We start from the raw sequence: 12125 nt of genomic DNA, 5'->3' as shown, positions 1-12125 counted from the left end.
GAATGTCACACATTTATGGGGAAGAGGACTCTTCAGGGATCCTGGTGAGTTTTAAGGTGGTGGGGGATAGTATCTGTGATTTCCATTGGGGGTCTTCCAGTGTTGGAAGTTTTTCTGTAGCTTTATATAGGATCAGTGGATCTAGACTGTGGGGTCCAAGAGACAGATGGCTGTGGGGGTATTCTAGAGAACAGTTTGAGGGCCTGTGCAATGAGGGGATAGAGTCCTGCGGATAAGGGAGATTGAGGAAAACTTGCTGTCCTGCCAATTGGTTTCTGACTTTTTCTGGTGAGAGTTGGGGTAAGAGTTGATTTATTATTTTTCTAAGTTTGTCTTTGGTTTCCTGGAGGATGGGAAAATAGTTTCCTACGATAGAGCCTGGAGGGGGTCCTGGGCTGAGAATAGGAGTTCTGCCATACATTATTTTAAAAAGACTGTAAGAGAGAGGTTTGTGAGGTATAGAGCGAATGCAGAGTAAAGTGATGGGGTGGAGCTCAATCCAATCTTGTTTGTGTTGGAGTGCTGATCCGGTGAGATGTTGTTCAAGGACATTGTTCATTTGTTCTACTTTCCCTGATGATTTGGGCCTGTAAGGCACATGTAAGAGGCACTGGATTCCTAGGGCTTGTGAGGTATGGGAGGTGATCTGGCTAATGAAGGCTGGGCCATTGTGGCTCTGAATGGAATTGGGGAGGCTGAATCCAGGAATAACGTGGTGAGGGAGGGTGGAGACAGCTTCATGGGCTTTCTCGCCTGTTGTGGGAATGTCTTCGACCTATCCTGAGAAGGTGTTAACTAAGGTGACCAGATTTTAACATTGGTAAAGCAGGACACCATTGGGGGTGGGGGTGGGGCCTGACAACAATGCAAACTTTGATAAGCAGTTCTCAATAATGAGTTCTCAACAATTATTTGTTATTATTAAAGTTTAACATTATAAAATTAACAAAAATAATATAAAACGCATATCCTGGTAAAATAGCCACATGGCAGCCAAAAACCATATATTCCCTTCCTGTTCTCCTGTGTTCCCTAGCTTGTTGTGCATTCTTTCCAAAAATCGGGGCTTTTTAAAAATGCTGCAGGATGCAGGACAAATTCTTAAAAATCAGGACTGTCCCGCCAAAAGCTGGACATCTGGTCACCTTACTCTAGAGGAAGGCTACTTGTTTGTTCCAGACAGTTTGGCTCCTTCTGAGCTAATTGTCCTTTCCTAGAAGCAAAGGAGGGAGCCAGTCTCCTTCTGCTACCTTGCCCAGGAGGGGAGTAGTGAGTTTACATTAGCCTTTTCATTTCCAAATGAAGTTACATTAACCTTTTCGTTCCCAAATGGAGTTACATTAACCTTTTCAGCAGCCGAAAACTGTATATTCCCTGACAACTGTATATTCCCTTCCCATTCTCCTGCTGTTCCCTAGCTTGTCATGCATTCTTTCAAAAAATCAGGACTTTTTTAAAACGCTGTAGGACACAGGACAAATTGTCAAAAATCAGGACTGTCCTGCCAAAAGCGGGACATCTGGTCACATTAGTGTTAACCCAAACTAGAAGAAGTTTCTATTTTTGTACAGGAGGCGTGTGGGTGAAGTCGATCTGCAGTCCTGTCTGGGGGTTTGGCCCCCAGGTCTGATGTGTGGGCAAAGGGGGTGTTTTTATGGCTCCCTGAGGTGAGACCCCGGTGAGACCTGGGTGCAGATTATGCAAAACTGAGTTATCTATTTTAAAAGGGAAGACAGTCATGGGCGAGAAAGGAGTGAAGAAAGAAGGGTGTAAAGAGACTTGAAGCCAACGTGAAGGCTATTGTGGAGGGAAGAGAGGATATTTTGTGCTTGGGAGGAAGGAAGAATAAATGTTCCCTGTTGAAGGAACGATCCTTCCACTGTGGCAAGGTGCCGGTAATTGTGTCCCTCAGATGTATATACTGGAGAGAATTTAGCAAAGGACAAGTACTGGCCTTCTGGGATGGGATGGGGTGTAAGGGCTCTGAGCTGCTCGCTTGGCTTCTATATTAGCTTTTTGGTTTCCTTTGGAAATTGGATCTGTTTTATTTGGGGGGCCTTACAGTTGATGATGGCTACTTCCTCTGGGAGTGTGGCTGCATTTGGGAGGTTTTTAATGAGTGTGGCATTGCTAATAGAGGAGCCTTGGGTAGTAATAATCCTCCTCCGTGGTGATGGATTATGTGGAAAGTATACTTAGAATCTGTGTATATGTTAATGGAGTGGCCTCGTGGGAGTTGCAAGGCTTTAGTGAGGGCCAAGAGTTCTGTCTGTTGTGAGGAGGTGCTTGGGGCAGAGTAATAGAAGCGATAAAGATAAAGCAGGAGGAAGACACAGTAGCAAAGCCTGCCTTGGGTGGGTTCCTACATCGGCCCTTTCATAAACTTCTTTCTTGTTTGAGCCACAGATAAGTTACTGGGATATTTGTTGCGGTAACCTACCCTATCCCAAATAATGTACCATTGCCTTAGTCTGATTTGGATACACCTCTTCTTTGCATCCCTTACACTTAGTGTATGTATCAATTAGTACATGCCACAATGATTCACATGCTAAGTTTATTCCTTTGGCTCTCCGGTGAGACATTGTGCTCCTTTGGGTCAGGGACATTTTCTCAGTTGTTACTGTAATCTAGTAACTAGGATAGTAGTGGTATACAGTAGATGATTAATAATACTTGATGCTTGAATGTATGTATGTTCATTGTAATATATGACATAAAGAGGAAGTACCAGTGAAGGAGACAAAAAAGGAGCAATCAGATCAATGCTGTAAAGTTGTAGCTCTAAAACTGAGATTCTAGGGAGTGTCTGAAAGATCTCTGACCAAAAAAAAAAAAAAGAAAAAAAGAGGTTAAATGCAGAAAGACAAGAGAAGAGGTACTCAGGAAGAAACTGTACTCAATTAAGTAATTATATTCCTCTGAGATACACATGGATGAATATTTATTGAGCTTCTATTTTGGATAGAGATGGATGCTTTTCGAAGAAGGCAAGTAAAGAATTCTGACATAAGTTTTAAGTCCTCTGAGAGTCTCAGCTTATCCGTTGAGAAGAATGCCTTTCTCCCAGATGCTCTGTAAACCACAGGTTTTTTTGAAAAATGAAACCCCAAGAGTCTCAAGATTTAGAGACATCACATATAACAGAGAGTAGGAATGAGGCATAATGATGGAAGCAGCAGAATTAAAGGAAATTCTAGGTAATGAAAAGTGTTACTCTTACCCCTTCCTCTCCTCTTTCAGAAGGTGGCTACCGGACGTTACATCTCTGCACCTCCTAACAGCAGATTATATGAATCTTCTCTGGATTCTAGAGAAAAGACCAACATAGACTGACATTTGGGGGTTTCCTAGTGAAATAGCAATTTCCTACTCAATCTCCATGCAATGAAAGCCTCCCAGGTGACAACCCATACATGCAGAGTTTGCAATTGGTTTTTAGTACTTTATTTGTTAAATAAGTAGGCATTTGGGGAAAGCCTCCAGTGTTAAAGACAAAGATTAAAACATGTGCAAAAGAGGAACTAGGAGGAAATTAAACACACACACCCCAAACTCTAGGTAATTGCATCAAAGAGGTAAGAGATCAAGATGCCATAAAAAAGGATTAGAAGAAGAAAGTAGCCTGAGAATTTAAAAAAATATGAGAGACATCTTTGGTGTCATTTTTTAAATCTTAAAACAATCTCGAGCTTGTAGAAAAGTTTCAGGTATACTACAGAGAATTTTTTTCTCTGAACCATTTGAGAGTAAATTGTGCATTGTGTGTCCCACAACTTTTGAATGTCTTACTGTGTTTCCTGCAAACACAGACATTTTCCTACATAAACACAATACAGCCATTAAAGGAAATCAGCTTTGGTGCATTACCACCATCTAATTCTCAGATCTCATGTATGTGTTGCTAATTGTCCAAATAATGTTTTTTTGTTATCAAGAGGATCTAATTTAGAATCACATGTTATGTTTTGTTGTCATGTCCCTTGAGTCTTTAGCCTAGAACAATTCTACAGCCTTTGACACTCTTGACCTTGACACTTTTGAAGATTACAAACCAGTTATTTTATAGACCGTTTTAAAATTTGGGTTTGTCTGATGTTACCTCATGACTAAATTGAGGTTATGCATTTTGGGTGGGAATATCACATCTGTTTTTATTGTAACACTTCAGGAAGCACAGACTTTTTTGTTTGAGACAGAGTCTCTCTCTGTTGCCCTGGATAGAGAGTGCCACAGCATCATAGCTCACAGCAACCTCAAACTCTTGGGCTTGAGCAATCCTCTTGCATAGCTGGGACTACAGGTAGGTGCCACCATGCTGACTAGTTTTTTCTGTTTTTAGTAGAGACAGGGTCTGGGTCTTGCTCAGGCTGATCTTGAACTCCTGAACTCAAGCAGTCCACCCACCTGGGCCTCCCAGAGTGCTGGGATTACAGGTATGAGCTACAGGAGCTCCCTCGGCTGGTCCAGATCATCTCTCCCCCCCCCCCCCTTTTTGCAGTTTTTGGCTGGGACCGGGTTTGAACCTGCCACCTCCAGTACATGAGGCCGGCGTTCTACTCTTGAGCCACAGGTGCCACCCCCAGACCATCCCTTTTCACCTCCCTGATACCTCACACTGAGCTGTTCTTCTTTGTAAACAACTTCCTCACCCTTCTGGGGTTCTTATTCCTTATTCTGGGTCACCCCTACCCAGGAACGTCTGCCTTACCCCACTTGGGTGGCTTGATTTCCTTTTCATAGATGCCTGCTTCTGTGTTTATTCAATTTTTTTTTGTTATTGTTGAGACAGAGCCTCAAGCTGTCACCCTGGGTAGAGAGCTGTGGCATCACAGCTCACAGCAACTTCCAACTCCTGGGCTCAGGTGAGTCTCCTGCCTCTGCCTCCCAAGTAGCTGGGACTACAGGCACCTGCCACAACGCCTGGCTATGTTTTGGTTGCAGCCATCATTGTTGTTTGTCGGGCCCAGGCTGGATTCGAACCCACCACCTTAGGTGTATGTGGCTGGCGCCTTAGCCACTTGAGCCACAGGCGCCAAGCCTGTTTATTCAATTTTTAATAACACTTTTTCTGTTTTATTTATTTTTTTATTTTTAACTTTTTATTTTGAAGTAATTATAGATTCACAGTAAGTTGCAAAAATACTGCGGAGAATTCCTGTGTACTCTGTTTACCCATTTTTTCTCGTTTATTACATCCTACGTAAATACAGACAATATTATGGAAATTGACATTAACTCAGTATGTGTCTGTAGTTCTCTGCCATTTATCATGTGTGTAAATTTGTGTAACCATCATCGCAGTTAAGATATATCATGATTCTGTCACCACAAAGATCTGTCTTATAGTCACACGTACCTTTCTCCCTCACCTATGCAATATATAATGATTTTTAAAATTTTAAAACATAAAAGTCGTAGTAAACATAGATATAAACTCAGTTCTTCCCATTCTTTCTGGATGGGAAGACTTAATATCATCTCATTCTTGAGCAAGGGCCAGATTAGGAATTCTAATTTCTCAAATTTGATTTTATTGGCACTCTAATGGCCAGGTGCAGTGGCTCACGTCTGTAATCCTAGCACTCTGGGAGGCTGAGGTGGAAGAATCCCTTGAGGCCAGGAGTTAAAGATCAACCTGACCAAGAATTAGACCCTGTCTCTAATAAAAATGGAAAAAATTAGCCACGTGTGTTGGCAGATGCCTGGTAGTCCCAGCTACTTGGGAGGCTGAGGCAGGAGGATCGCTTGAACCCAGGAGTTTGAGGTTGCAGTGAGCTATGATGGCAACACTGTACTCTAGTTCAAAAAAAAAAAAAGTTGATTTTATTGGCACATTCTGCTTCTTTGCTGAGTCTGTCTGTCTTTCTTTTTTTTTTTTTTAGGCCAGGGCTAGGTTTGAACCTGCCACCTCCGGCATATGGAGCCAGTGCCCTACCCCTTTGAGCCACAGGTGCCACCCTTTCTTTGCTGAGTCTTAGGGCCAGTGAGGGGAGATTTTCCTCAGTGCCTGGCTTCATGGAGAAAACTCAGTCTGGCTCAGTGTGCAAACTTCTATAAGTTTGCAGTCAGTAAGTCTCATCCTTCCTGCAGCCTTCCAGACTCTAGGTTTAAAGGTTGCTGTCTAGTTTTCGTACTCCTGTGGACTGTCGCTCTTCAGTTCCTGCTTGTTGCTATGGCTTGATTTCCTCTAGTTCATGAGATCTGTATATTTCCCTTTTCTGCCTCTTTAAAACAACTTTTTTGTGTTTGCAGAGTTTCTGTATTCAGACTGGGAAGGAGTGTTTACCACTTGTCAATTCAGTATGTCTTTTTTTCTTTTAAAAATTTCCAAACCTAGAGAAAAGTTGAAAGATTAGTATAATTAAGATCCATGTATGCCTCAGCTAGGTGTGCCAATTTTTACCTTTCCGCCCCTTTTGCATACCTTTCTCTCCCTTCCCTGTGCATATACTGTCATAAGTTTTTTCCCCGACTCATTTAAAAATTAACTGCAAACAACACAGCACTTCTTCCCTAAACACTTCAGTTGGTTACCTCTCAAGAGTAAGAACATTCTCCTACAAAATCAGAATACCTAACCATCTGAGAAAATGATTTTAATTCAGTATGTCACTTAATGTACAAGTAATGACTTGGTTATTATTATTATTATTATTTTTGAGACAGAGTCTCATTTTGTCACCCTTGGTAGAGTGCTGTGGCATCATAGCTCACAGCAACCTCCAGCTCTTGGGCTTAGGTGATTCTCTTGCCTCAGCCTCCCAAGTCACTGGAGCTATAGGCATCTGCCACAACGCCTAGCGATTTTTTGGTTCCAGTTTAGCCAGAGCTGGCTTCAAACCCGCCACCCTCGGTATATGGGGTCGGTGCTCTACTCACTGAGCCACAAGTGCTGCCCAATATTATTTTTAAATCTGTCCTTTTCAAATACCATTCCCAAACTTACCTTAGTGTTAATTCTTCCAAAGACATCCTCTGGGAGTCTACACTAGGTGTATCAACTACTTAACAGAATGCCAAGATACACAGTAGGTGTTAATAATTTTTTTTTTTTTGATACAGAGTCTCACTTTGTCATCCTTGGTAGAGTGCGGTGGCATCATAGCTCACAGCTACTTCAGACTCTTGGGTTCATTTGTGGGTTTAAGTGATCCTCTTGCCTCAGTCACCCAAGTAGCTTGGACTACAGACGCCCACCACAATGCATGGCTATTTTTTAAAGACGAGGCTCTCACTCTTGCTCAGGCTGGTTTTGAACTTGTGAGCTCAAGCACTCTACCTGCCTCAGCCTCCTAGAGTGCTAGGATTACAGGCATGAGCCACTACGCCTGGCTTAATAATGTTAGCTATTAACCCATTTTTTCTTTTCTTCTTTTTTTTTTGAGACAGAATCTCAAGCTATGGCCCTGGGTAGAGTGCTGTGGCATCACAGCTCACAGCAACTTCCAACTCTTGGGCTTAAGCAATTCTCTTGCCTCAGCCTCCCGAGTAGCTGGGACTACATACAGGTGTCCACCACAACAACCAGCTATTTTTTGGTTGTGGTTGTCATTGTTGTTTGGCAGGCCCGGGCTGGATTTGAACCCGCCAGCTCTGGTGCATGTGGCTGGCGCCCTAGTGGATTGAGCTACAGGCGCTGAGCCTATTATTATTCTATTTCTTTTTTTATCTATTACCATGATTTCTATGCTTATCTATTGCCCTAATTTTTAAAAAAATGTCAAACTGAAAGAAAATTCTGCTTGGTTTCATATTGATATAGATAGAGGGGAGGTCAGATTATACTTTCCCTGCATAGACAGATAGGCTATATAATCAATGAATGGTGTTTTTGTTGTTCTTTTGTGGTTGATTGGTTGATTTTTTTTGTTTTGGGAGCTATGCAGTCACCATCTTAGCTCACTTGAACTCCTGGGCTCAAGGGAGCCTCCTGGCTCAACTAAGTAGCAAAGACTACTTAGCACCACCACCCCTGGCTAAGTTTTAATTTTTTTGTTTTGTTTTGAGACAGAGTCTTAACTATGTTGCCCTTGGTAAGAGTGTTGTACTGTTGTTATAGCTCACAGTAACCTCAAATTCTTGGGCTTAAGTGATTCTCTTGCTTCAGCCTCCCAAGTAGCTGGGACTACAGGCACCCACCACAACGCCCAGCTATTTTGTTGTTTTTGTTGCAGTTGTTTAGCAGCCCCGGGTGGGATTCAAACCCTCCCAGCCTTGGTGCATTTGGCCGGCACTGTAACCACTGTGCATGGGCACTGAGCCTAATTTTTAAACTTTTTTATAGAGATAGGGTCTTGGTTTGTTGCCCTGGCTGGTCTCAAACTTCTGGCTTTAAGCAGTCCTCCCAGTCTACCTTTTATGTTTCATTTTATATATATGTATACACACACACACACACACACACACACACACATACATACATACATACATATATATATATATAAATATATGCTTTTAATTTTTTTGGAGACAGAGTTTCACTTCGTCACCCTTGGTAGAGTGCTGTGGCATCACAGCTCACAGCAACCTCAAACTCTTGGGCTTAAGTGATAGTCTTGCCTCAGCCTCCCAAGTAGCTGGGACTATGGGCACCCACCACAATGCCCAGCTGTATTTGTTGTTGCAGTTGTCATTGTTGTTATGTGGCCAGACCAGGTTCTAATCTGTCATCCTTGGTGCCTGTGGCTGGCATTGTAACCACTGTGCTATGGGCACTGAGCCATGTTTCATTATATTTATTGATTTTTAGCTTATGGATTTCTAGGTTTTGCTAGCTTAAAGATCTTATATCCAGTGGGATGACAGGTTTTATAGTTTACCATTGTCTGAATAGATTTATAAGAGATTTTATCCTATATTGCAAGTACAAGTTGGATCTATCAGGTATAGAACACAAATATCTTAATGCTGTAATTGGGTAAATGAGGTGAAGGCTATGTTGATTAGTAGGATGTAAGCACTCCAGTTTGTACAAATAATCAACACGTTGAATCCCATAATGGCATAAATGTATTTATGATCTATGTACAAATGACTTAATAAAAAAAAAGAGATTTTATCCTTGTACATTTAAGATTTATGAATTGCATTTTACGAGGTGTGATAGAATTTGATCTCCATTTTAGGTTTAAACAAGTCTCTTCAGTGGTGTTTCCTCACCGATGGAGAATTACTTCCAAGCAGAAGCTTATAACCTGGACAAAGTGTTAGATGAATTTGAACAAAATGAAGGTGAGAATTTACATTGGTTAATCCTTTGAATTTATTATATAAACTAGAGAATCTGGCAATAAAAGGGGGTACACACTACCTTAAAAATAAAACCAGATATGATGACTTAATGATAATAATACTATTATTTAATAATTTTCATAGGAAGAAAACACTTTTTAGGAATGTGTGCTAGATACTTATATGGATTTTGTTATTTTATTTTATTTTATTTTTTTGAGACGGAGCCTCAAGCTATCCCCCTGGGTAGAGAGCCATGGCATCACAGCTCATAGCAACCTCCAACTCCTGGGCTCAAGCGAGTCTCCTGCCTCAGCCTCCCAAGTAGCTGGGACCACAGGCGCCCGCCACAACTCCCGGCCATTTTTTAGTTGCAGCCATCATTGTTGTTTGGCGGGCCCGGGCTGGGGATTCGAACCCACCACCATAGGTGTATGTGGCTGGCGCCTTAGCCACTTGAGCCACAGGTGCCGAGCCGGATTTTGTTATTTAATCTTTGAAACAGTTCCATGAATGTAGACCATCTTCTCACCATTTTACAGATGAGAATAGAGGCACAGAGAGGTTAAATCCCCAAGGTTACCGTCCTAACATAGCTGCAGGATTAGCATCTAGTATTAACATCTAGTGACACTAGAGCCTGAGCTTAACTACGGTTGGTCAATTTATCGTCAAGTAAAGCTTTAGAATGTGTGCTTGCATTTTATCAACTAAGAAAAATAGCTTGTTCCATATTGATTGTCCAGTAAAGATAAATTTTAAACCTAATTTTAAATGATTTACATTTTTGAGAAACTGCCAAGATAGTTAATTAACTTTTATATTCTCAAGCCTCAGTAGATATGTCTAGTTAAGATTAACTTTATTTAGAACAGCCTTTTCCCTAAATTCCTCTCTGTTTGACTTGAATAGATAAAGCCATAAGTAAAATCTCTTCCACCTCACCCTGCTTCCCCTGTGCTTTCTGTTTCTAACAGGAAATTTCATGTAACAGGTTGACAGAGTCACAGTTTCCATCTAAACTCCATGATATAAGCAATGGTTTCTAAACCTTCCCTATATCCAGTAATTCAGGCTATTCTTTGATAGCAGTTGGGAAGAGAAATTAGTTTCGATTTTGTTACTTTAGGTCTATAATAGAGCAAACCTTAACTAGAACCTGGGATCATAGGAGTAAGGAGAGAACAGGGAGAGGTAAGATATTTGGAGTGTCCTGCTCTTGTCAGATTTTAACCATTGATGTCCTAAGGCAAACCCATATTTCTAGGCTCATTCTCGATTCATATGAATGTGAAATCAGATCATTGGGAATTTTATTGGCTCCAGATGAGCTTTATACATACCAAGCTGGAAGATATATTATTTTCTGAGTTTCAGCAATTTATACAAGTATTTTCTTAACCTTTTCTTTTGTTTTACCCTCTTATGTATCAATCATTCAATTCATGAGATACCTAGACAAATGTTAGACCTAATCATGTGAATACTGTGCTTCTAGAATACCACTGACTCTAATACAGCAATTGGTTCATTGTGTTAGTCTCCTGGTGGCTTCTATAGATTCTAGTAGGGTACTTTGTGTACAGTTGTTTTTCAATACATTTTTTGTTGAATTAGTAAAAATATTTTAATTACAAAATATAGTGTCTGGTTACAAAAAATAACAATAGAAGAAGGATTTTTGAAAGCAGATTTTTGGTTGTAAGTATGTGGTTTGTTTGTTTAAACTTTTCTTAACCTCAGTACCAGTTGTATTAAAACTACTACCTCTAGCCTTGTACCTTAAAGAATGCACTTTAAAATGATTTTCATTTTGTGTTACTTTATTTCCTTTTTAAAATGAAAAATATACTACAAAGAGACTGTGATGACACTTGGTAATTGACATGCCTAGATACTAGGTGGTTGAACAATGAAGATTTTAATACCCAATCATTTGTGTTTAACTATTACTGAATAGACTTGTAAAAAGCCATATGTCATTTTTATTTCTAGGAACCAGTTTGGAAATATTTCTTTTTTTAAAGGAAGTCTTTGTAACTAAACCTCAAATCTCTGCTAGTCCAAATTTAGTAAACTCAGTATTTAACACTCAGAGGATATGAAGTCCATTCTTTTTTTTTTTTTTTGAGACAAAGCCTCAAGCTGTCCCCCTGGGTAGTGAGTGCTGTAACATCACAGCTCACAGCAACCTCCAGCTCCTAGGCTCAAGCGAGTCTCCTGTCTTAGCCTCCCAAGTAGCTGGGACCACAGGTGCCCACCACAACGCCCAGCTGTTTTTTGGTTGCAGCCGTCATTGTTGTTTGGCAGGCCTGGGCTGGTGCCTTAGCCACTTGAACTACAGGCGCTCAGCCATAAAGTCCATTCTTCACACAGTCTGATGTATTTGGCCTTTACTCTCTATGCTTTCTGGTTTCTTTTCACTAATTTTATTCACCTAGTATCTAGGCATGTCAATTACCAAACTAATTTACTTATTGCTCCCTTAAATTCTTACGTTTGCAGGTATGCTTTTTCTTGTTCCTTTACTCACTAATACTTTTTTCCCCAAACTTATGTAAAATTGTCTTTGGAACCTATCCCATTTCCTCCTGCCTCCATGAACTCAAGCTTGTTTACTGCATCCTGGAAAATAGGTTTCTCTGCTGATGTGTTTTCTGCTCCTACATAGTCATTTTCAAATGTGCTAAGTCTTCACTTAATGTTATTTTTGTTGTTGCAGTTTGGCCAGGGCTGGGTTCCAACCTGCCACCCTTGGTATATGGGGTCAGTGCCCTACCCACTGAGCCACAGGTGCTACCCAGTCTTCAGTTAATGTTAATAGGTTCTTGGCAACTGTGACTTTATGTGAAATTACATACTTACATACTGTTTCCCATAGGAATTTAATT

At 40.8% G+C, this 12125-nt stretch overlaps 1 protein-coding gene across 3 annotated transcripts in view; it reads left to right on the top strand.

The window, feature by feature from the left end:
* ZFYVE9 (zinc finger FYVE-type containing 9) overlaps positions 1 to 12125 on the top strand; it is a 174650-nt gene that overhangs the window by 61723 nt on the left and 100802 nt on the right. For 2 of the 3 annotated variants that reach the window (XM_023519158.1, XM_023519159.1), the window contains exon 3: positions 9129 to 9234. In XM_023519158.1, the coding sequence (XP_023374926.1) occupies positions 9165 to 9234 (70 nt within the window). In that variant the 5' untranslated portion in view covers positions 9129 to 9164. Of the gene's footprint in view, positions 1 to 3307; positions 3403 to 9128; positions 9235 to 12125 lie in introns of those variants that run through there. The other variant, XM_003799923.3, reaches the window with a different exon arrangement.

This window comes from Otolemur garnettii, unplaced genomic scaffold (genome assembly GCF_000181295.1).
Source record: "Otolemur garnettii isolate 467f Iridium unplaced genomic scaffold, OtoGar3 scaffold00159, whole genome shotgun sequence".
NCBI lineage: Eukaryota > Metazoa > Chordata > Mammalia > Primates > Galagidae > Otolemur > Otolemur garnettii.
The sequence above is the reverse complement of the archived record's forward strand: the minus strand, read 5'-3'. Positions and strand labels throughout refer to the sequence as shown.